The sequence below is a fragment of the Gymnogyps californianus genome, chromosome 19 (genome assembly GCF_018139145.2).
Source record: "Gymnogyps californianus isolate 813 chromosome 19, ASM1813914v2, whole genome shotgun sequence".
Classification (NCBI taxonomy): domain Eukaryota; kingdom Metazoa; phylum Chordata; class Aves; order Accipitriformes; family Cathartidae; genus Gymnogyps; species Gymnogyps californianus.
This window is the reverse complement of record NC_059489.1, coordinates 12,950,306-12,975,279: the sequence shown is the minus strand read 5'-3', so window position 1 is coordinate 12,975,279 and position 24,974 is coordinate 12,950,306. Positions and strand designations below refer to the sequence as shown.

The following is a 24,974-nucleotide window of genomic DNA, read 5'->3' as shown; positions in this document are numbered from 1 at the left end:
CCTTTTGTGAAAGACTTCGTTATCCAGGGTGTAACAACAGAGGAGAATGGCTGAGGGATCAAGTGATAAAGACGGAGAGATGTTTGCTTATGCGGACACGTTTCACTGGGGAGAAACAATAGGTTAATTTGTAGAGGCCTGTGGATGTGCATAATGTGATCAAATTAAGACTGACTTATCAGATGAATATATCAGTGGAGCAGTCTTTCAGCCATCTGACTGTGCAGGTAGACATTGTGCTATATAACACAAACCAGCCGGTGCTTTGTCACTACTGACTTTTATTAAACACGGGTGGATGTCAAGAATTGGCTGTCCTCGATTTGTGATAGAAGTACATAAGAAAGAGGAGTGGTCAGCAGGGCAGGACGGGCTTTGGGGATTATGTGCTTCCACTTAGGTGGAAGTAGGCGGTGGCTCTGCTCTTTGAAATACTCTTTGCTGGGAGCATGCTGACGAGGTTGAGGTTGATGGTTGTAGGCACTCAGCTTGAACTCCCCTCTGGGCAGCCAGCTGTTGGGTGGTCTCTGGCATGAGCCGCTGGGCTCGGTCAAGCTGTTGGTGGATGGATGTCCGCACCCAAGACTGTAGTGCTGGAGGGCACAACCTAGAGACCAAGATCTTCTTGGGCCAGGAGGATTAATCAGGCCATGGTTCACTAGTGGTGTCTCTGAAGTTCAAAATATGCTCATGTCTGAAAGGCAGAGGAAGACAGAGCACTACTCTCCATGCTGCTTCCCACAGTACATCTATCCTATGGATTAATTGCAGCTGTCAGCCTCTGAATCCATCAACTTGCATTAGACAAGGTGGGTGTGATTTCTTGCATGGTGATAAGACTGAGTTTTCTCAAGGTCAGCATTGGTACTGCACATTTTCAGTCCCCTCTTCAGGTCCTGGTCCTTAAAACATGGGGGAAGCGCAGACATTTCCAGCTGGGCTGAAACACGGCTGCTTCGGTGGGAGCCGTAGCATGTGAACAACAGGGATCTTGGGAGGGATCTTCCCCAGACATGCCTGGGGGAAGCAGGGTTGTGCTGCTGCCTCTGATCCCCCTGTTCTCTGTCTCTCCCCAATGTCTTCTGCACAGGAGAAGAGAAATGAGCATTTCCTTTCGCCCCCGTGCCCCATTCTGCCCCGTTTCCTGGCTGCATGGCTCAGCTCGGCACAGCAGGGCTGTCTCTTGATTTCCAAGTAATTGGAAAATCTGCTGCTGTTTTACAACTTCCAACTGTTAACAGTAATAATGGACAAGAAGACAGTGGGCTGCGTGTCAGATACCTGCTGCCAGCGCTGCTGACGTTGGGGCCACCCTTGGCTCCGTTCTGTGGTTTTGTGCCTGTGCTTGCAGGACGGCTTTCCACCCTCTGTTGGCATTGCTGTTTCCAGATTGACGTCTGTACAAGCTGGAGATTTTTAATGTGACTGGTTCAGAGGCAGGCATGAGAAACCTGAGGCACTTGTAGAGCGGTCTAAGAGCACGTGTGGCACCTGAAGGCCTAGATTTTGAGTACTGGGTTTTCAGCAAGTGGCACAGGGAGCACTGTGAGTAGCGCAAAGCCTGCGGGTGGAAGTACATTGGGCATCTGCTGGAGCTGCTTGCTCTGGTTCTCCCCAGTCCCTGTTGAGTGGTTGCATCTCCTTGTCAGAGGATACACCTCATCCTCAGGTCTAAAGCATGTCATCCTGATGTGTGGGTATGCCCAGTGACAGGGCACTGCTGTCAAGAGCTCAGAGATCCATATGCGGTCTCTAGTGGACTTATGTCAAGCTCTGTGTTGTCTGGAGTATGTGCGAGGTCTCCATGGACCTGACGCTGGAGATCATTCCCCAGCTCGAGTGGAGGCGCTGCCATTCTCAGAGGCTGCTCAAGTGCTCACAGGGTTCTCTGTGTTTTTTCCACGTGCCTCAATGCTAGACCAACAATGTCTGCTGGGCTCTTCCCACTTGCTTCATGCCAAGAAGCAGATGCTTTGGGAAGTGATAAACAACACAGCTCAAGCTCAGCTTGGTGCTCACCTGACACCGTCTTGCCTTGTGCCCATTGAATGACCTGTGTGAGACCAGCTTTCTCGGTCCTTGTGGAGGACTTAACCCTCCATTTCCTATGTGCCAGCAGGGAAATACTCTGCCCTAGTGTTGTCAGTGCAAATTGACTTAAAAAAAAAAACCACAACAAAGCCTGGGAAGCACTGCTTGTCCTTGCTTCAGCAGTACAAGCTGCTGTCTAATTGTAGGGCTTATAGCTCCTTGAGCGAGTCGGCTGGAGTGCGGTCGTGTGGCAGATGGACGCTGCGTTCCCTGCGCTGTAGCAGAGTCAGTCCCTGGCATCACAGGCTTTGCTGCCTGCTCTCTGCCTGGCTCCCCAGGGAGTGGTGGCCTTGGTGCAGCAGGCTCTTGCTGGGCTGCTGCGCGGGTTGCAGGAGGAGCTGTGCTGCGCAGGCACAGCATCCCACTGGGAGGTTTGACTTTGAGACTGGCCTGTGCATTGCTGCTTGTGATGCTCTGTAAATGTCAAAAATGAGAGTGCGAGGATACAGCAGTCCGAGCGAGGGGAAGCCTGATGAAAAATAATCCAATATAAAATCTTTTTATTGCTCTCTATTGAAGGTGCCCTTCGTGCTGACCTTTTGCTGCTGAAATGTCAGGAGAAACAGTCTGGAAGGCTTCCCACTACTCTGTGGTTGTTGGTGGGGAGCGAGGCCGCTGTATAAAAACAGATGATAGATTTGCCATTTCCAGGCTCTGAAATTAGCAGAAATCCATATGGGGTTTTTATTAAGGAAGCAGTTTGAGTTCCACACTGTTCTGGCAATAAAGCCGGGGCTGGAGCAGCTCCACTTAACTGCTTGGTTAGGGAGGGCGGGCAGCCCATCACAATGCAGCTGCAGGCAGTTTGCCTGCACAGGGGTAAGGGCACCCTTGTGAGAAAGCTTTTAGCAGTGATGCACGTGTCTCTCCGCTGCAGGCTACTCTGTTGCCGGTGCCGAGGAGTTAAAACAACAGAATGGAGAATTACAGTTATTCTGCCTCTCTGAATAGCACGAGACCACAAAATCGTGGATACCACTAACATGTTTTTCAAATCCTCTTGTCTTTTGATGGATGGTGGCTCAGGAGACTTTACAGAGGATGCTCGGTTCAGTTCAGCTTCAAACCCAGGTTTCCTAGTGGAGGCTGAGCAATGGGCAACGTGGGCAATGTGTTGGTGGTCCCAACTGGGCATCTGGCCTGGGAAAGCATGTCGAATGGCTGTGGGGAGGAGAGACCCACAGATGCCCCAGGAAGAAACTCTGCTGTTAAAACTAGCTAAATTATGCATCCGGTATTTCACAGACATCTTTTTAACAGCACTTTTCCCCTCCTTCCCCCACCCACTTCTCCCCAGGGCAGAAGGCTGTAGTCCCCGTTGTCTTAATGGGAAGGTGTTCAGCCGGAGTGACTGGCTCAATGTCATACAGGACATCTGCGGCAGGGGAGGGGACTAAGCACATTTTGCAACTCCTGACCCAGCACCTAAATCAAAACTGTCACCCCAGCTCTTGAAAAAATTCAGATGCTCCAAAATCTCCATGCATAGAAAGAGATAATGGGGAAAGACAAGAAAGCGGGTGCTTTCAGGGCAATATGGCAGCGCAGAAACACAGCAGAGCCAAAGGGGCATGGTCTCTCTCTGGTGCTTTGGTACACCGGTGTCTGCAATCGTGCTTCTCCAAAACATTGTGACTTGAAAAGAAGCCAGAAGAAAACAACTAAGTATTAATAGAGTGGTGTGATTTATGAGGAAAGGCTTTAGTATGCATGCTTTGACTAACCATGACCACAGATGTAGATGGATGTTATGTCCTTGTCTGTTGGAAGAAGTAGGCATCAAGAATCAATCAAGCGGCCTGTTTAGTCATAGGCACGTATTTCTCTTTTTCAAATTGATCCATCTATCTCGTCTCAGACATACCAAGAGTGATCAACACAGAGGATAAATTATTTAGGTGAATAAATAGGAGTGATGAGAAGAAATGAAGAAAATGAAAAATTAGGCTTAATAATAGGAAAAAGGGTAAGATCGTTATGCTGTGGAATATATTTTAAGGACTAATCCCACTGGTGGACTGGGATAGATAACATTCTCCATCACTAATGAATTTCTCCAGATTAGCATATTTTCTCCACTTTTTGCCTTGCAGCTTGTGGACTACAGAGTGGAGTTCAGCAAGTGGTGGGTGGCAGAATTCAAGACTATCAAGTTTCCTTCTCAAGGCACAGTCTTTGACTTTTACATCGATCCAGAAACGAAGAAGTTTGAACCTTGGTCTAAACTTATTCCCCAGTTTGAATTTGATCCAGAAATGCCATTACAGGTACGTGAACCTTGCATGCTTTTTGTCTGGGAGGAGTACATGCATTTTAGTGGCTGTACGCGGACATTTCAATGAAGTCTCATTAAAGGTCAAGCACTTCATAATAAGGATGGCATTCTTCATGAGGTACACCTAAATTACCCATCTTTCTTTACTGTGCTTTGACTGTGAAGACATATCCCCATCCATCTTCCAAATATGAGTGATGTACATGAGGGACAGGCTCAGAGCCACCCCAGTGACCCAGGAACTGGTGTGCTCAGGGTGCAGGATGGGGGTGCATTTGGCCTGCAGAGAGAAGCGGGATGTGAGACAATGTAGTGACAAAGCCCCTGAGACACCATGTCATCATTCTACGTGGCTGAAAGTAGAGCTGTTTTTATGATTTGGACAAAAAATGAGAGTTTCTGCAGGTAGTGAATTGTGTTTGCCCGCTACACTTTTCTTTCCTTTTCGAAGTGCCAGAGTGAGCAGATGACTTGTAAAAATTGTTACCGTTTTAGCAAAATGTGTATTTGTGGGGAGATCCAGATGCTGCTCCCAGCATCCAGCTGTCAACGTTTCATCTGTACAGACAGTTTGATTTTAATGGTTGGCAGCAGCATATCATTCCCTTGCTGGTGCAATCTAGAAATGGGGATCACCTCACTCGTTCCTGGCTCTTCCAATTTTACTTCTCCCCAGAACATGGCTGTGGGGTTGTGGCAGGGATGGGAACACTTACCTGCTCGTTATGCCCCACTCAGGCTTGCCTGGTGCCCACCACTGAGACGGTCCGTGTGCGGTACTTCATGGACAGGCTCCTGGAGCGCCAGCGCCCGGTGATGCTGGTCGGCAATGCCGGCACAGGGAAGTCTGTGCTGGTGGGGGACAAGCTCTCCTCACTGGACATGGATGCATATGTGGTGAAGAAGGTCCCGTTTAACTACTACACCACCTCTGCCATGCTGCAAGGTAAGGCAACGGCTGAGTCACACGACTTCTGCCTGGCGGGTTACCAAATTCCTGGGGCGTCGGGTGGGGTTTGGAGCAGGGTGTGCACTGCGGTGATCAGAGGAAGCCCTGTGGGTGAGCTGCCCGTGTCATTTGTGGGCACTGCACTGACACCCACAGACTCTTAAATCCCACTGTGAAACTCTCGGGTCAGCGGACCCCTGGTTTTGTGGAAGATGACATTTTCCAACACGAGGATTTAACTTCTGAACACCAGAACTCTGGTTCAGGGCTGTGCCAAAGCACATGCTTAAATCTGCTGCTGTTTTGTACAGCACACAGCTCGTACTTGACTTGAGGTGTGTCTTTAATATGCTTGAATTTAAGCCCGTGCTGAATAGGATGGGTTTCTTGGCTAGGATCCAAACTGTCCTCAGGGTGCAATGATGGGAATTGCATCCCAATTAGCAGTGAGAATGGTGCTAATGGATCTGTGCAGACTGTAAGCCGGGGCTGCCAGTTCCTGGGGCTGTCCTCTGCGTCCTGCTGCAGCCCAACGGGCTCCCATGGAGCAGCTTCTGCATCCCCACCTCCCCAGGGGGCACAGGGCTTGCTGACCCTGGGGGGCTCAGAGCCCCAGGGAACTGCTGGCTCTGGGGAAGTCCATAAGAATATCGCTAATGAGGATTTTGGCACATCAGTGAAAAATGAAATTTGAGACCAAGGTAAGGTGAGTTTTGCTGTGTAGTCACTTCACAGATGAAGAGAAAAGGGAATTCTTGAGAAGTGGCTCATTTTGGAATGGTGCTTTCACTTTGAGTTGACCTAAAGAGAGATAAAATAATCCTTTACATGTATTATTAACCAGGAATGAAAGAACCTGGTTTGTTTTGAGTTGAATAACAGCTGTGGGTCACCGTAAAACAAAATGCTTCCTTTACGTAGCTTGGTTTGACCCAAATGTCCTGAAATTATTTTACTCCCCCAGCCCTGTACGGGACCACCATCTGTGAAGCATCGGTGAGACCAAGGATTTAACCTTCACCTTCTGGGTTGTTCCTAGCCACATGGTGCTGGGTGGGGACATGCTCATAGCCCAGATCGATGCCAAAGGCAGTGAGCGTCTGGGGCTTCGTCCATGCTCTGCCAGGCTTCCAACACCGCAAACGTTTTAAGAAAGGTGTCGGAGCTTAAAAATGCCCTCTGAGACTGATCTGCTTGCAGAGAGGTGACAGCACAGGCTCAGCCCATGCTGTGTAACCTGAGGCCATGTTGTGGGGCCATGTCACCTTTCTGGGGCAGGTTTGAAGGGTTTCAGGTCTTGCTGGTGCCCACCCTCCCAGGCTCTCCTTCCCATGCCGATCAGCCCTGCGGGATGGTGCCTGTGCCTCTGCCCACAGCGTGAATGCAAATTATTTGGGTTACATGTCCTTCAAGCAAAAAAATGAATGAAATCTCACCTTTTGGCCAGTCTTGCAGCCCTGAGCAGTGTGATGGTTCTAGTCTCCCTTTTTCCCTCCCAGGTGCCCCTTTTCCTTTTCTCCCTGTGTGGGGTCTCTGCGAAATGCCCTTGAGCTGGTAAATGGGCTGAGCTGTCTGTCTGTCCGCCCAGCTGCCTGGGTTGGGGAATGTGCGCTCATTTATCTCCATCCGGATGGGCGAGTGTGTGCAGGTGCTGAGATTTATACAGGCAGACCTGGCAGCGCATCCCTATTTACTCTGGCCATGAGCTATGGGCTGAGACGGCGACTTTCTTCCTCTGCAGAGAGGAGCAACTCATCTTGCGTGTGGATGAAGATGTGGCTGTGAGATTTGCATTGGGATGCATGATTTATACTGCTTGGCCTGGTTCCCTACTGCTCATTTTTTTGAGTTAATTTGTCCCTTTTTGTGTAGTTTGTCAGTTGGCTGCTTTTTTTTCCCCGGCAGGCACCTCTTTAAATTTGTAAAACATGGATACAAAGCAGTTTTGGATTTCTTTTTTTACTTAAAAAAGAGCCTAACGTGAAAGCCAGTAATTTCTTAGACAAGGTGCCTGTTGGTACAGAGATTTATAAGGTGCAGAGCGTGCACCCTTTAGGGGAAGCACAGGTATGTGGTTCAAACCACCCTTGCGGGCCCTGTGGCTTACAGAATTACCATGTGTGTAGGGGTTAAAAGGAGGCAGACACTCTCTCTGCCCAAGCCTGGGGCCAGTTTTAGGATTTTCTTTGGTGTATTGTGACTGAATACCACTTTCTGTGGCATTTGTTGCTCTCTCAGCCCATTGCCCTGGACCTCCGGTCTGCTGCTCTCTCTGCTTCGTGCCCTCTTGGACGTCTGCCCCTCCTTGCTCCTCTGTCAGAAGTAGCCCCGGCTTCTGTCATTCAGCACCTTTCCGCTCCAGATTTGTCTTGAGAAAATTGCAATAAATGTTCTTTTTTCGGTTTGTTTTTTTTTTCCCCCCCTTGATCAACAGCCGGCAGGCAAAAGGAGTCGCAGTTGCTAAGTCTTGTTTGCAGTGACTGTTTCTTTCAGGTGCTAATTTGAGTATGTCAGGATCTCAGAGACAGAGACACGGACCCTTTATTATTATTGTGAGATATGGCTTTGAATTAAAATGCAACTTTCACAAACATGTCACTTGATCCCCAGTAATTGCATTTCAGTGTGATGAATCTCCTGCATACTTGTTTAACCTCAAAAAGGGCTGATTTTATGTTAATTAAGGACTAATTAAATTTAAATTAAATGCTTATTTGAAACACTTAATTTAACTTGCTACCAGAAATTTCAAATGTTGTGGTTTTAGTGAAGGGGGAGAGAGACTCCACTGAGGAAAGATTCATCGTTTTTCTTAGCACAATTCATTCCTTTGTGCAGCAACTGTCTATGACAAGAAATCAACTGAATTTTGATCAGATCAGACAAGCTGTCTGCAATGCACTGAAGCAGTAAAAAAAAAGGTGTTTTAAAAGATTTGTGGTCTGAAAAAAACAGAATATAAATCTTCCTTAATAACTTTTGCACATGATAATGAATGGCTTAAGTGTACATTTTCACAAGGAGATTTTTATAAAAATTCCCAGTCCCATTTACATTTGCCAGTCTTTCCTAATTACAAAGAATTGCTACTTACCATGCTGCTCTACCGCACCTTATGGCTCTGTTGACAACCCAAAACTGTGTAAATGAAAAAAATTCTGCCTCCATCTTCAGGAGAGCAGTGAGCCCCTGAGACCAAGGATGCTCTCCAAGTAAGCACACAGCAGAAAACCCATCCCAGGATCTGGGCAGAGGAGAGCTGCTTCTGTTTGCTTTTCCACTTACTGAGTCAGTAAAGGTTGCTCGGGCTGCAATCAAAGGAATCAATAACCTATAAAACATTATGTGCAGCAATGTGGGATGATTTTTATTAAATATCAGCCCAGCACTATAAATATTCCCCACATTTTGTGATCTAGAGCAACACATAACCTCAGCCTTCTGCTAAAACAAATTAAAATCTTCCAAAGCTTTGAAATGAGAAACTTTTCTCTCCATGCTTTCCCTTGCTCATGCGTGACCCTATTTAAAACTAGGTGGTAATTTGACAGCTCATGTTGGAATTGAGTCTTGTCACATTGTCTGAAGGTTTGGGTAGTGCTGGGGAGGGGATCAGGGAACTTGTGGGTATTTAGTGCATTTAAATAAAAAAATATTATTTTGATTGTTCTGAAAATGTCCAGGAATTTGGCCCCGAAATCACCTATTTCTTTTGTCTAACAGAGGTTAAAAATGCACTTACATTCACAAAATCAGCTTTGCTCGTAGGCTTCTGTGCCCACAGCATCTCCCTTGTTCCTTCCCAGTGCCCAGCCGCTACTGCCCGTGTTAATGGTGCGGTCACTGTATCGCTGGAGCCGGCAGCAGAGGATATTCACTGCTCTGTTGTACAGATCAGAATAACCTCAGCAAACAAGACGTAGTTTAAAAAATTATGCAGAAAGGATTCAGAAGGCTTTATCTTGCTTGAAAAGCTTTTGTTTGCTCTGAAGTAGACCTGTTTTGTAGCCGACTGTTAGTTTGCCGTATTTTGTTTGAAAGGAGGAATTGAGAGCTTTCTGATTTGGGTCGAGTCAAACCGAAAAACTGCCCAAGGGTCCCTGCCAGCCCCATGCAGGGCTCCCAGCTGCTTTATAGCCACAGCCTGGGGACAGCCACTGTCCTGCTGGTGAGCAGCATGCTGTGCCGAGACCAACTCTTCCTCCCCAAAAACAATACATAGCCCAGATGCCAGCTGGAGGGGGCCAGGGGCTTCCCCTGTGCTCTGAGACGAGCCTTGCCTGTCCTGTGCACCGCTCAGCTCCCCCTGGGGCTGCTGTAGCTACACACAGCACGGCATCAAGCTGGGTTGAGAAATAATTTTTATTTTTCAGCAATGACTCCCCTGGTAGCTTAGCTTTGCACCTCTGCCTCCATACAGGTGTGCTTGAGAAGCCTCTGGATAAAAAGGCTGGCAGAAATTACGGCCCTCCGGGTACCAAGAAGCTTGTGTACTTCATCGATGATCTGAACATGCCTGAAGTGGACGCTTACGGGACGGTGCAGCCCCATACGCTGATCAGGCAGCACCTGGACTACGGCCACTGGTAGGAGGCTGCTTGGGCTTGGTTGTCCGAGACCTTTTTGTTCGGCCCCAGTGTTGGGGATGGGGTTTGATGGAGTCAAAGCACGGATCCCTCTTCCCATCCCATGTTTGCGATCGCATGCTGCCAGGCTGGGCTATAGCTTGCTGAGAGGCTCTGGGTGGACCGAGCGTTGTACTCCCTCGGGTTTTCCTCTGTCCCCAGTAAAAAACCTCACTTGCTCATAGCCTGGTTGAGAGGAGCTTTGCTCTGCTCTTGCTGCGGCTTGTGACTGTGGTCCCAGTGCAAAGCCTGCAAGGGGAGCGCGGTGCTCGGCCTTGATGCCCTGTGATGCTGAGAGTGGAGGAAGGCCATGGAGTTCACCTCAGCCGGGATGAACAGCCCCTGCTGCGAGCACCTAATATTGTTGTCAGTCAGGCAGCAGCAAACAAGCGTTTTCTAGGCAGAGGTAATTTGAAGGAAAAACAGTGACAGTGTTTTGGAAGGAGATTGATGCATTTTACACCATAGCCAGCTGCGCTGCATGGGACAGGAATATTTGCAGCTCTCCCCATGGGGAATACGGGGGACTCATAGCAATTTCCAGTCTCCTCAGCTGCGTGCATGCCTGAGCTTGGCTAAAAGCTTCCCAAGTATGGAGACAGTGGAGTGGAGGCAGAAATTTTGGGCTGTGGGTGTCGGGGAAGTCAGGCAGAAAGAAGGCTCTGCTGGTTGCCTGGGAGCGTTGGAGGCATGGGGGGATGCAGCATGCTGCATGTCCCCTCCCAGGCACGTTCAGGCTTTCTGCCCGTGTTCTCAGCAGTGCCTGCCAGGGTGTTGCACACTCAGTGCTCCCTCCCGCAGCCCAGTGGGGCTGCAGCTCACTCCAGGGATGGTGAGGAGTGAGAGGGGCAAAGCTCGCTGCTACCCTTGGCCTGCCGGGTCTGCTCCTGGGGCTGCACCCCTGGCTCCGTCAGCAGACTCCCCATCCTTCCCATGCAGGCAGCAGGTGGGCAGCTGCCTCTGGCAGCAGGCAGCCTGCTTGCCCCTGTCCCAGGTTGGTTCAAACCAGAGACGCTCCTGCAATTTTTCTACGATTTCCATGCAAGTGATGGGTATGACCTGAGGGCTTTGCTCAGTGCTTGTTACTAGCTGATAGAAATATTAGCTGCAGGTTGTTGAAGCTGAAAGATTTCCACCCAGAGCAGGACTCGTGTGTGCCAGGCCATGTACAGACATGCAGGCAAGCCTGGGCCCTGCCTTGGCGAGATGCAGAATTTGACCTCCCTGAAGACAAATGGACATTGGCAGCCCATGGACATGCACCGAGGGAGAGGCAGCGGCTGTTGCTCGCAGGCTGTGGTCACCGTGCCGCTGCTTTTGTTTTTCCCAAAGGTATGACAGGACCAAGCTGTCGCTGAAGGAGATCACGAATGTGCAGTACGTGTCATGCATGAACCCGACTGCGGGGAGTTTCACCATCAACCCTCGTCTGCAGGTAAAGCGCTGTGCCATGGCAGGCACATCGCTGGTTTTATTTTGGGGTGGACTATTTAAGCATGAGGCTAGAGGATAACCACTGGCAGACCCTGCTGTCATTTTATCAGTAGAAATAGCATGAATCTGTTGAGTGACTGTAATTCCTAACGGTGAAGCACCAGACTTGCTCCCTTATTCCCTTGTTTGTTTTTCCTCACATTCTGCTGCTCAGTTGGAGGAAGAAGTCACAAGTTGCTAGTGAGCTTAACACCTACTTTCAGGACAGCCTTCTGGTTCATACGACAGATTTTACCTTCGTTTAGCTAATATTTACCTCTGGAACATAGTTCATTAAAGCCTTTTGGTTTCTAAAATTTCCTGATGGAGCTGGCAGTATATTCTCATTAAAAAGAGGTGGTGGTGGTGGGGAAACTCAAACAAAGAAAACAAAAAAACCCCCTCCAAAACAGCGCAAGTGCTGATGGTAACAGAAGTGTAGGTGTGGGAAGAGATCTTAAACCTCAGGCCTTGATTTTTGAGAGCTGTGACGCTCAACCTGGGTCATAGAGCTGGTTATTATCAGCTCTGACGTTGCTTGCCCTTTCTCCAAGCCATGAGGCTGTGGTGGCAGAGCCTGGTCAGAGGCAACCTGGCTATTCCCTGTGCCCGCAGATCAAAACCACCGAGCAGGTCCTGTTGGCATCTGAGGGGGACGAATGGCAGCCAGAGGGATGGTGCCCTTCCCAGCTGCGTGGCAGGTGTTTGCCACGCTGTAGGGTGAAGCTTGGCACACGAGCAGTAGTGGAGAAATACCCTGAGAAACGGGTGCCCATGCAAGAGCAGCCGTAACAAGGGCAGATCCTGCTCATAGCACTGCAGGCAGGGACCTGTCAGTTGTTGGGGAGCCTGGATGGTGGAGAGCAAAATTCATTCCCTCCTGGAGAAACCTCATGACCACTGTCAGCCCAGGCCCTGGCTCCTCTTTAGCAAGCTGTGGTGTTAAAATGAAGCGTCCCGTGGCCGTATACGGGCATCTCCTCTGTCTTTGCAAGTTCCAAATCAATAAAGAGGTCTTCTGGGAGATGGCACCTTCCAGGGGCTGTTTCTAACAGAGACAGTGACTGGGCTTCATCAGAGGTCAGTGGGACCTTCAGAGCCCTTCAGCTCTTCAGTGGACTGAACTTCCAGCATAGCAGTTGTGAAATGCAGTTGAAAATCCCTTGTTTAGCGAGCAGAATGATGTCACTTGCCAACTGTCCTCTGCTGGGAAATTGGAAGAGGGAAATAGCCTTGTTCAGGTGGACTGAACTTAGTCATAGAATCATAGAGCATCCCAGGTTGGAAGTGACCTCAGAAGATCATCTGGTCCAACCTTTCATGGGAAAGGGAGCCTAGATGAGATTATCTAGCACTGTGTCCAATTGCATCGAGTCCCCAAGGGCATTTTGCTTGAGAGGTGGTTGCCCAGCTCTCTGACCTTTCCATGCCTTCCTTTCTCTTCCTCAGCGTCACTTCTGCGTCTTCGCTCTCTCCGTCCCCGGTCAGGATGCCTTGTCGAGGATCTATAGCACCATTTTAATGCAGCACCTGACAAGTGGGAATTTCTCGGGGGCTGTGCAAAAATCAGCTCAGCAGCTGATTGCCCTTGCCCGGGGACTGCATCAGAAAGTAGCTGCTACTTTCCTGCCAACCGCTATCAAGTTCCACTACGTTTTCAACCTGAGAGACTTCTCCAATATCTTCCAAGTAAGTGTGGTTGCTGTCCTGTGGCACTTGGAGCTTGTCCCGATGCCATGGGAGGCTGTGGACCTGTGTTCCTCTGGCCCAGCTAGCCTTGGTGAGCAAAACACAGTCTTCCACCTAGCAATGACACAGCATGTGTGTCCCCTGAGTAAAAGGGGTGACCTTGGGCCATTCCCTAATTCCTGATTGGTTTTGGATGGATTCCAGAGCCATGACCCATGGCTTCGAGGATCATCAGTTGGAAGCTTATTTACTTTCCAGCCTCCTGTGGTCAACAGGGAGGCATGAATAGTTCCAGAAGGAGGTGCAGGTTTTGGGTGGGTTGAAATGCCCTCTGGCTGTAGAAAGGACCAACTGAAGGGAGCTTTGTGCTCCTGACTTCAGCACTTAATTAAGTGACTGTTGATGAATGTGATGGAGCTGGGCTTGTCTTTGTGAGCCTCAGTTCCACACGTGTAAATGAGGGGATTAATGGCACTGCTCCACTACATAGAGAAATTACTGCACTGCACTGAAGCAGGTGGTGGATACTTAGTGGGCTGCTGGCCCTGAAGATAGGAGAACAGTAACTAGTTCAACTGCTCCGCCTAGAGCCGGTACAGCTTGTTGGCCTATACTGGCACGTCCTCTTATCTTCTCGATGGTCAGGTACTCAGCATGTGCATGAAGGATGGCATTTAAAGAGCTGATAAATAAATCAAACCCAGCTTTGACTTAATTGCTGAAACTGAGTTAGCACTGGAGCCTGTTCTGTACCAAGGGGAAGTTGTTCAGCTTTAGAAATGTTTTCTTCCAACAGTGGAGAGATTTTCTTTTTCTTTTTTCCCCAGAAATCTCATGCTTTGAAGCAGTAGGTATTACTGCTCAAAGACCCTTTCAGAGTTTAAGGCTGATTAATAAAGTTTGAGAAAGTTCTCAGCAGCCAAATCAAGAGGTTTGAAACACCATAACCTGTTGTAAAACCCCAGTTTGTAATTTGTTGCTCTCCTAATTAATGTCTGTTTTACAAATTAGGTACTGAAAGTTCAGTGCCTTGTGGTCTAGTCCATCAGACAAGAGTTGAAGTAATGACAGGCAACAGGAAGTCCAAGAACAGGACCTTGAAAAAGCTAATAACTCCATTGTGTCAAGAAGGAATCAGACCTGTCACTTGTGCTCAGCTAAACATCGGCAGCCTTTGACGTTAGATGTGGGTCATGTTAAATCCTGGCTTCTAGTTAATCTGTGCTTTGAAAGGCAGAGAGAGAGAAAAGAAGCGTTTCAATGGGAAGCTTTAATTTTAACTGTAGTCTGCTTGAAAGGTGCTAAGGTTGTGGGATATGAGAAAATGTCCTGCCAGATCTAGATGCTGGGCCAGAGGGTAGGAGCAGTGACAGGAGCCCAGATGGCTTTTCGTTTATCACATGGCTGCAGGAGTGTGGGAGTCTGGCTCGTGGGTCTCATAATGTTTGTTTAAATTGTGGTTCAATTTTTCTTGAAATCCTTCCTTACCTTTTGCTATTCATTCTTGATTATTTCCTTACATTAAATATTCTCAGGTTTTTGAGATCTCCTGATTTCCTGTTTAGCTCTGCTGGAACGCAGTTTTTTTCCTGAAATTGAGTGTGAAAGAAGCTCTGGACTCTGGGAATGCATTTCCATGCGTTGCATTCATTACATCTTCATAAATTCATAATTTTGCTCAAGCTTTCTTGTCCAACCCCCTGCTCAAGCAGTGCCAACTTCAAAGTTAAGTCAGGCTGATCAGACAAGTTTTGAATGTTTCCAAGGCTGGAGTTCCCATAGCCTCCCTGGCCCTTGTTGCACTGCTAAATCCACTCTATGGTGAAATTTATGTATTTTTAGTTCAATCAGAATTTCCCTTGCTGCAATTTGTGTTTGTTGCCTCTTGTCCTTTTGCTATGCACCTCCAAAAAAAAATTTGGCTCGGTCTTCTCTATAACTCCCCATTAGGTAGTTGTAGACAGCAGTAAGATTCCCCTTCACCTCTTCCCCGGGCTGAACAAACCTGTTTCTCTCAGCCTTTCCTTGCACGTCCTGTGTTCCACTGTTTTACGGTCTTGGTGGCCTCCATTGAACTTGCTCCAGTACGTCAATGTCTTTCTTGTGCTGGAGGACCCAAAAGTGGATTGAACCTCACACAGCTTTTCTTCAGCCTGTCAAGGTCCCTCCCTTTGGTGTAATAACCTCTCTGCTTGGTCAGCGTCATCTGCAGACCTGCTGAGAGTGCATTGCCTGGGTCACGGAGGAAGACATTAAACAGTATTGCCCTGGTACCAGCCCCTGAGGAACATCACTGATAGTTGGCCTCCAGTTAGATCTTTGAGCCTGGTGGTCCAGTCAGTTCTCTACCCACCTTGCAGTCTACCCATCTGGTCCATGACCCTTGATGGGATGCTATTTGGAAAAAAAAGAAAAGAAAAAAGAAGAAAAAAGAAAGAGGGAAACAACCCCCCCGCCCCAAAATCAGGGCCCTCTGAGTTTCCTTAGCCTGTAGGAAGATGGAGAATCTGTGGATGTACGGCTCGCAGGTCGGTGCATGATGCCTTTTTCAAATTCCTTTTAATCCCAGACAAATAATCAAACACTGAGTGCATCATAGCTGCATGTATAAAAGGCATTTGGGGATTGCTGTTTTACCAGCTACTCTGTAATTACACCAGCAGCCAATGATAACGGCTAAAGGCACGGACCACGTGCAAATTGCAGCTGCGGAGGAGTCAGCCCCTGGCCTTGCTGCCGCTGTACTGTGATACTGCTGGCTCCGCACAGGTCGTTAACAGTGGCTCCATTTGTAATCTGCCCAGTGGCTCTGTCATTATCATACTATATTAGATATTAATACTGTACCTAAACATTTAAGTAGGGCCTTACAAACCCAGCTTGATTCGCTTTGTCAAAACCGCCTGACAGCTCTTATGACAAGGATCCCTGTGCTAATTGTCTCATTAAAAAACACTCCAAGAACCTGTATCTTAATTGCTGCAGCTAATGAAGAATGAATGAGTTTGGACCTGGTATGCATGTGAGTGTTGCACAGAACAAGGAAGACTGCCTGAAAAGAAGTCAGCAGCGATTCCTTTCAGCAGATAGATACGGGTACTTATTGCTTTCATGTTTTTCCTTCTGCACCCAATACCCATTGTCACGTGGCCTGAGCCGATGAGGCTGATGTCTGTGTTGCTTGGTGCGAGGGTTCAGCTGAAGGTGTTCACTCCAAGTGATGGCAAAATGCAAGAGAGATTTGTCTAGACAAATAAAGGTATTAGTGAAACCAAAGGGAAAAAGAGCAACCTATACACCCAGGGGTAGAAGGCTCAACAGGCAGCAGTGGGTTGACTTTGTCAAGCACTGTTCACGTTTGCCCTGACTAATTGGAATGATCATCTCTGGGGATCTGAGCATCTTCAGTGGGATTTGTTTTTGCCTGGCTAGTCATGTCCTCTCCCTCAGCAGAGAAGAATGGACATTTCTGTGTGTAGTTCAAGTTTAGCTCATCCTCATGGAAATGCAGAGAAGAGCTCAGAGGAACTGTGTTTCTGAAGCACCTTGTTCACTGGAGGTGCAAGGAGTCCGAGGTGACTGTCCTGTTGTCAGACATCAGCACTTTGCAGGTCTAAAGTGGGATTTGGCTCCAGTTTAAGATGCTCAGATTCAGGTGTGTGAGGATATCTAGGTTCATCCAAGGCTGGGGAGGCCAGAAGGCCGTCCAGCTCCCCCTGCCAGGGACACAGGTGTGGTTTCACTCTGTTGCTCACGTGTGGGTGTCTAGTGCTTTTTGAAACATGTCAGGACATCCCACCTGGGCTCCAGCGGCTGTACAAGGACACAAGTGTCTTCCTGTGTTGTATCTGCCTGCTCTGTGTGGGTGTCCTGTCTGAACTGCTTGAGCTGTGTTGCTTTCAAGGCTCCCTTGGCTGTAGAGTACGTGTCCCCTGAGATGAACCATCTAGTTGTGTTGATTTGGGAAGGTCACGGGAAATTCCGTATATTCCTACACTACAATGATTTTATCCACCATTCTCACTTGATTTTTGTCTCTGGACTTCACCTTCATCAGGACAACACTAAACGCCTCAGCATTGCACTCTGTGGTGCCGCTGCTTCTCTGGCATCAGCTGGCCAAGGGCCATAGGGTGAAACTTTGGTTCAGGCCCTCACATAGAAATAAGCCAGTCTCTCCTGTGTGGCACCAGGGTAATATGTGTATGCCCACTGCGGGGGGGCTGGCTCCCCAAAGGAGAACATAAGTCTCCAGGGAGGCAGGGAGTGGCAGAAGGGCTGTGGGTAAAGAAGGGGAACCAAGGGGAGAAGGAAGCCAGCACCAGGCATGGTTTCTCTGATGAACACACAAACACGTTCAGGTCACTGCTGACTTGGAGACCCACTAGGGTCTGGATTTGAGGGATGCTCCTCCCTGATGTTGAAAAAGAATAACAAGGAGCCTCAAAATCTGTGATCATCTTCAACCCCCTGGGCTCATGGGCTGATTTTGAATGGTTACAGAAGGCTCAGCAAGTACTGTAAAATTTAGCTGTAATAAACCAGCTTAAATATGCTGTCACATCTCACTGGAAATGTTTAGGGTGAGGAGAGGCTGGAAACCACAGTCCAGGATGATGGGCAACAAGGGACTGGAGTAGGATTAGGCAAGATCTGCAGGAATGGCAGCCCTGGCTCCTTGTCCTTGGACTATATCACTTACTGCTCCTGATGTTACTGTCGCAGGGGCAAGGTCACCCTTCAGTCCTTTGTAATCCTTTGGGCTCATTAGAAGGTGCTGTCAGTTACTTTCCCTCTGTAGCAGGTCCCATCTGTGCTTACAGTCCGACACTACTTTGCCTTGCATTTCTATGGCACCTTTTCATGCCTCTGGGTCCCGCCACGCGCTGCAGAATTAAATTGATTGGTACGCTCCAGGCAATTTACCCTTGATTAAAGAAGACAGGTTTCTGCAGTGACAGACTTGTGGATTATGCTTTTAAAAAATATATTCCCTGCTGGCTCACGCCAGAGAAAGACCTGTTGCTGTCTTTCTTTCCATCTGGAAGGGTTACCATGGTATTATGCTCTAAATTATATGTCATCTCTGTAAAATAATAATCATCGACCCAGCAGGGTTGTATTTTGCTTTTTATTCCCATTTCTAACAAGATTTTCAAGCAGCATGTCACATTAAGATCTGTGGCAGTTGAGGAAGAACAGCCTCTATCCCTTCCTGACAGCAAGATGATAGCAGTGGCTCCGGCGTGCCTGGCTCCAGCTGAGCTTTGCCTCTACACGAGCTTTAGCGGCCAGCAGACTTCACACTCCTTTGCACGGGGAGGGATTTTCATATTTACCCGTGGTTGAACTCACTAAAGAGCCCTGCAAACTTCAGGCTTGCAAATGCCGAAAGGCCCTTTGTGTGTTGCCCGCTGGTGTGTGGCTGGAGAAGGGGGACAGCAGCGGCTGTGAGACTGGTGCAGGGTCAGCAGCACCTTCGTTTTGTTCCTCGGTCTGGTGCAGTTGTTTGCCATGACTCAGCCTTGGGCTTGGTTGGGATCTGACTACCTAAGCCAGTCCGGTTTCAGAGCTTCCCCCTCCTTCTCTCTTACTGTCTCTGCTATTTCTCTTCCTAACAGAGATCCAGATGCCAGCAGCTGGTTATGGGCTGCTCCATCACACGCAGCAGCCACAGCACTACGCGGTGCCAATGGGGTGGCTGGAGCCCCTCGTCAATCCTCCTTGATGAGCATATTTTAAAATTGGTACAATACCTTTAAATAGGACTCTGGGTTCATGGTCCACACGCTGTTGACAGTAATGCTGTGTTTGTCACTGTTTTCATGTCACCGCAGTCCTCAAAGTGCTGAGGCTGCTCCAGGAGTAACATCAGGAAGGAGGAGAGCAGGGTGCTTAGTCCAACAGTGCAGGACAGCTAGAAAGAAGTCACTACACTGCACAAGTTATTACTATTTTAAATGTTATTTAGACTGCAAGAAAGAGAAAAAGTTATTTATTTTTCTTACCTTTTTATGCCTGGGAGACTTTCTGTTCTGTCACCTGATCATCCCGTCCGTGGGACCGCGTTAACTCTCTCTTCACGTTCACCCATGCGCTTTCGCTCCCAGCCTGGTGTGCGGGGGAAGCTGTGCTGTACGTCCTGATGCTTCCCTCCACTCGCTGGGTTGCCCATAGCAGCACTAGCAGGAAGCCAGCCTGCTGGCAGGGAGCCTTGCAGGATCCAAAGCTTAAAAAGTGGAAATAATTATCAACTTAGCAAGCCCGGTGTCCAGAATTCATGTTACGTTGCTTCAGACCTTGATTTCTGGACCCGTGTTACAGTTTTGCAGGTTTTGCCAGAATGGCTTGAATGTTTCTGGTGCTTTTTATTTAATTTTATTTTTTAAACCCAAACATTCAGCTTCTCTCTACATGTAGGTTTTTTTTGTGTTCTAGGTAGCAGTATGCAAAGTCTTTGACTTTCCATGATTGTCCTGTATGTGAAGAGGCCTCTTCTGTTTCTATTTTGGCTATCTGTGTACAACATATTTCCATGTAGAGATGAAGTATGCATTTCTTCCATGTATGCCCCTAAAAGATGTTAGGGTGCAAAGAGAAAGAAAAATTTAAATGTCTCTCTCCACTGGACCATCTGACTTTGAATATCTTCTTTGAAGAGCTACTCTGTTACCAAAAATCATTTAGCTGTGTGATGTGGGACTTAATGATACTGTGGGCAGTACCAGAGCTGTGCTTCTCACTATAGAAAAATGAGTGATCCTTTTATTTGTGAGTGGCTTCAAATTAAATCTAGAGCACCTGAATTTATAGATGAGGAAAATGGTATTGCATGGAAGCTGGTATTTCATGGAAGGCTTCTAAGCTTTCCAGGGGAATCAATGGCTGGGGGGGGATACAACTCAAGAGAGCTGGCTGGAGTGTGTGGCTGTGCTAGATGGTTTCTGGAGACCATTCCTGGTCAGAGGATGGTGATAATGCAGCGTTTGAGGTAACGCTGTGGGCTAGGACTCATTAATGGAGACATGGTGGGAATTGTCCTGCCCTGGGCCAGGGCTGCTAATTGCCCAGATGTGCTGATGTTGTAAAGTGCGAGCTGACTGGTATTTGTCACTGTTTGCAGAGCTCTGATGGGCAGCAGAAATATCTCCTGGACTTCCCTCAGCACAGCTGTGGTGGGTGCAGAGCATGTGAGGTCCTGCTGGGAGGGGACACACTCCCTGGCAGGCTGATGAGGTCATGGGTGCTCTTCACTCTCCTGCTTTTCCTGGAGATCATGGGGAAAAAAACAAGCGACTGGCTGAGGTCAGGTCCTGCCTTGTCAGAGCCGCGACAGCCCGTCTCCACTGGCACGCTGATGCGTGACGACAACACAGCAGACAAGTCTTGCTGGGATGATTAGCATATTCCCCGTTTCCGTGCCAAATACACATCATCTCCTGAGGTGATTATTAAGCTGCTGAGGAGCCTGTCACTCAGAATTACCCGGTAATAAATCCTGATCTGAAGAGTCTCGGCTGGGGGGTGGCGGTTCTCCCCCAGCCCGGCGGCGATCCCCTCGCACCCCGATGGGCACAGCTGCTCCTCTCAGCAAAGGCTTCTTCTGGCGTTTCGCTATTTTATTGCCGATGTCATGATATTTGATATCGTTGTCTGGAGAAACCTCGCTGCGGCAGAGAAGGCTTCCTAACCAGCTTCTGGCCTTTCTGGTGAGGAGGAGAAGCTTAAAGATTCGGCTGAAATATAATGTGAGGACTCAACAGCCAGATGGATAAAACTTGCATTGATGTGGCAAAGGGCAAGGGATTATCCGTTTCCTTTTTTTTTTTTTTTAATGTTGGCACCACATCCATCACAGATGCAGTGAGCCATGACCATGCGTCCTTCGTGCATCCCAGCCGTAGACACTACGACATCTCCTAGAAGCTCAACCTCACACACGGAGTACCCCCATCGCTCTTTGGGGATGCAGCTGGGCGTGTTTATAGAAAAGCCTGGTAGCCGTGCTGAGAGGAGTGAGGAGGGTTGGGTTTGAAAAGTGAGAAAAGGGGAGACGTTCAGGTGTTAAGTTAATAAACTAATTACAGATTCGTGAAGTGTGGATTTTCTTCCCTCTGAGGTAACCTTACATGTGCTTGCATCAAGAACACAACAGCTTTTGTGGCTTGGCGTATCTTTAGAGTGACTGAATGATTTATTTTTATTTTTATTTTTTTTAAATCAGTTTAGGACCTGATGGGTTTCACCATTCTCTCTTTGAATTGTTAGCTGTTCTCACTAATTTTTTTTCTGAAATAAATAAAATAACAATTTGGCAGCTGTAATGACAAATGTGAAACCCAAACAATTTGAGCCATGGACCAGTGAGCTGAAAGGGACTGCTTTACATTGCTTTTAATACTTTTTATGGTTTATGTATAAATAATTAGATGTTAGGAGTAAAAGCTGTCTGTTTAATTCATGCCATTGAAAACCCTGTGTGCTGTTAATAGGCTTAGTTATAGGCGAAACCTCTTTGAAATATGACTCTTTTATGCATTTTAATAGAATTCATGGTAAACATACTGTGATAAGCAGACAGCAACTAATATTTCCTGCAGGCAGAATGCACCTAATTAAAATTAATTGATTAAAAAAAAAAAAAAAATCATTGCCACTAAAATTTCCAAACTGTTTTTTCTTCTTGACAAAGCACCCATGGTGTGGTGTCTGACCAAGCCACACGTCTGGGCTGGTGTCTGACTTTGCATGCTCTTTGCTGCTGAGATCAGGACCACCAGCCCAGCCAGGCTGCGTCGGGGATGCTGTTTAAAGTATCAAAATGGGAGATTTGGGGGTAACAAAGGGCGCGTTCTCCAGGGGCTGTTGAGTTGGGGCTTATTCAGAAGTTCAGTTGCAGGTTGCTGTAACAACTCTGCATTTAGAGTGATTCAGCCCCATTCTAGCGTGATAGCCTGGATACTGGGGGTGAGGTTAGTCCCTTAGGGTCAAGATGGGGTTTACTGACTGTCTCTGCTCTCCACAGGGCCTTCTGTTCTCTACCCCTGAATGTCTGAAGCAACCCCAAGACCTAGTGAAGCTCTACCTGCACGAGTCAAACCGGGTGTACCGGGATAAGATGGTTGAAGAAAAGGATTATGGTACCTTTGATAAAATCCAGCTGGAGATGGTGAAGAAATTCTATGACGTAGGTGTTGAGGTTCATAACTCTGATAACAACGTACATGCTTACAGGGAAAAAAAGTTCTTTGGGAAAGCAAAGTTTGCCCCAAGGTCTGCCCGTCTCTCACTTGCCTGGAGGGCCGTGCTCTTGATGGGAGCCCAGGAGCAAAACCTCTGTCATCTGTATCCTGGGCTGCCAATGTTGTGACATGCGTAAATGATGCACTCCATAAGGGCATTGGGGAGAGGAGATTTGGGCTCTGTGAATTAATTAAATTCCTTTATTCAAGCGCTTTGAATCTCATGTAGCAAAAACAGGAGCAGTGTCAGATCCCCAGTCTTGATGGGAGCAAAGTGAAATGCAGGCACAAATCCCTAGTGCTTTCCCTTTTTCCAAAATATTTTTCGAATGAAAGCTCTAAACGCGCTTTCCTTCAGGCCTGGCATCACCCAGCAGTGCTGCCGTATGAATCACACAAGTATCACTGAAGTGATAAGTAGTGCAGGCAGCACTTTTCCCCCAGGTGTTGTCATCGTCTGTGCAACAGCCTGGTGCTATGGCTATTGCTGCGGCCTTTTCTGGTGGCCACATTCTCTTACGGTAATGAGTTGAGTTTTTGTGATTTACAAAAAGCTGTAAGAGCAAAAGAAGTCAGTATTGGGGCTTTTTTCTTTCCCCCTCCTTCCCTCTTGTGCCTCTTCCCCCTTTTCCAACATACAGGTGCAACTATATGGGCATAAAAAGACATTTGCTGGAACACCGTATTTTACTTGGAAAGATGGCATAGAGCTGCAGTGTTTTTTCCTGTACTTGTTATATACATTTTTTTTTTTTTCTTTGTCAGGATATTGAGGAAACTTTAGAGCAGACCAAGCGAATGAATGTTTATTGCCATTTTGCTAAAGGCATCGGTGAACCCAGCTATAGGCCAGTTCCAACCTGGGAGGAGTTGAATCAGATCCTTGTGGAAGCCTTGGACAACTACAATGAAGTCAATGCTGCCATGAGCCTGGTGCTATTCGAGGATGCCATGTGCCATGTGTAAGGGGATTTTCTGGCTTTACGGTCTCGTCATAGCATTTATCTGAGCAGGTTGTTTCCATGGAGTTTCCTGGAGGATGTAGGTATCCGTAATTACAGCTGATGGAGCTGGAGGTGTGCAGAAGCTTCATCTGCCCATGTCGCGTGTCCAGCACAAATACTGCGCTGCTTCTGTGGCTGGTGTTTGGAGGGCACTTTTGAAACCATGAAGATGCCTGGGGCTGTCAGATGGAGAGACTGCATGCTGGTGGTTATTTTAAATTCCGGTTGCTGTTATGGTATCTTTGGCCCTTGATGCTCTGCATATGGCATGAACATTTATTGTACGTGACAACGTTCAAGTGTTTTATTGTCTTCACTTGACAGCCAGCTACAGAACTAGTTATACTGGGATTTCCCTAAATGCTTTCACAACTGGTTTAGAGCCATGTTTACACAGGTTCTTAGTGGGATTTTCAAATGTGTATAAAGCGAGATTATGTGCATTCAGGCTACTAGTTTAAATGGATTGAGGCATTTAAACTGCTTTGATCCTTTGAAAATCCTGCTTGCATTTAGATGCCTGGAGGTCCAGATGGATTCCCTTTGGAAATTGGACATGTGGGACTATATGAAAATAGCAAGCCTCCAGTTGATAATTATGAAGCTATTTACATGTCTGTGGTATAGACAGTGAGGTGTACCTCTGACTTTCAAATACGATTTAAGCACTTGTTGGGAATCCCAGCAAAGACAGACTAATTTCTGAGTGCTGAAACGCAGATCCGGTCTTAGACCACTTCAGAAGATGGACCTGCCCTGTAAATCATAGTTTTAACTGTTTTTGTATGAAAACATTGTATCAAGAGGTGCAGATTTGTGACTAAGCTAGAAGGAAGCCTCTGTCCTGCTGCACACCGGTGTGGGTGATTTCAGTTCTCACTGGGCCTGGCAACCTAATGCAGTTGCTCTCATGCAAATTAAAAAAACCCGAACCATATATATATGTAAATTACTACTCCTTTTAACTAGCTGTTTAACCATTTCTGTTCTGAGAGCTCAACAACCTGTTACTTTTGCAATGTAGTGTGCTGGCTATGCTGGCGCACATTTTCCCTTATAGTACGGGCATTTACTCCTTTGTACTAATGAGTCGTATGCAACCTGATGTCCATAGGTGTTTCTGCTTGCATTGCTTGCAGAAAGGTGGCATTAATATTAATCCTGTGCTCCTTTTGCACTTTACATAAGTTGGGATTTGCGGCAAAACCTGGCACTCTCCCTTCAGTTAATATTGTGAATAGTCAGGAAAGTGAGGTTTAAGTATTCAGCATGATTTTCACTGGAGCTGGGTGAATTTCATTCACTGCATTTGGAAATTGCGTTTTGCTGAAATACACAGCTTATTCCATCTCAAACAGCTTGTGAATGTCAGCTTGAATTTGCTGAAAATTTTCAGGTGGGAAAAAAAAGAAAAAAAAAAAACATAAAAAAAGGAAAAGTTAAGGACTTACATTATGTAAGGAAGTGGGAGATACCTGTCAGTCACCTCCTAATCCAGGGCTCATTGTGCATATTCACAAAGCACGCAGCCCTGGAGAGCACATCAAGGGCAGAGACCGCGCTGTTGTCCTCGGGGAGAGCTAGCCTAGAGAATTGAAAGTGGGAACACTAAAGCTCCACACAAAC

The 24,974-nt window shown here is 47.5% G+C and overlaps 1 protein-coding gene across 1 annotated transcript in view; it reads left to right on the top strand.

The window, feature by feature from the left end:
* The window catches only part of DNAH9 (dynein axonemal heavy chain 9), a 210,588-nt gene that overhangs the window by 59,828 nt on the left and 125,786 nt on the right, over positions 1 to 24,974 (top strand). The window contains 7 exon segments of the mRNA XM_050908668.1: positions 4,185 to 4,358; positions 5,105 to 5,312; positions 9,736 to 9,901; positions 11,273 to 11,375; positions 12,863 to 13,102; positions 22,128 to 22,289; positions 23,110 to 23,306. Of these exon segments, the coding sequence (XP_050764625.1) occupies positions 4,185 to 4,358; positions 5,105 to 5,312; positions 9,736 to 9,901; positions 11,273 to 11,375; positions 12,863 to 13,102; positions 22,128 to 22,289; positions 23,110 to 23,306 (1,250 nt within the window).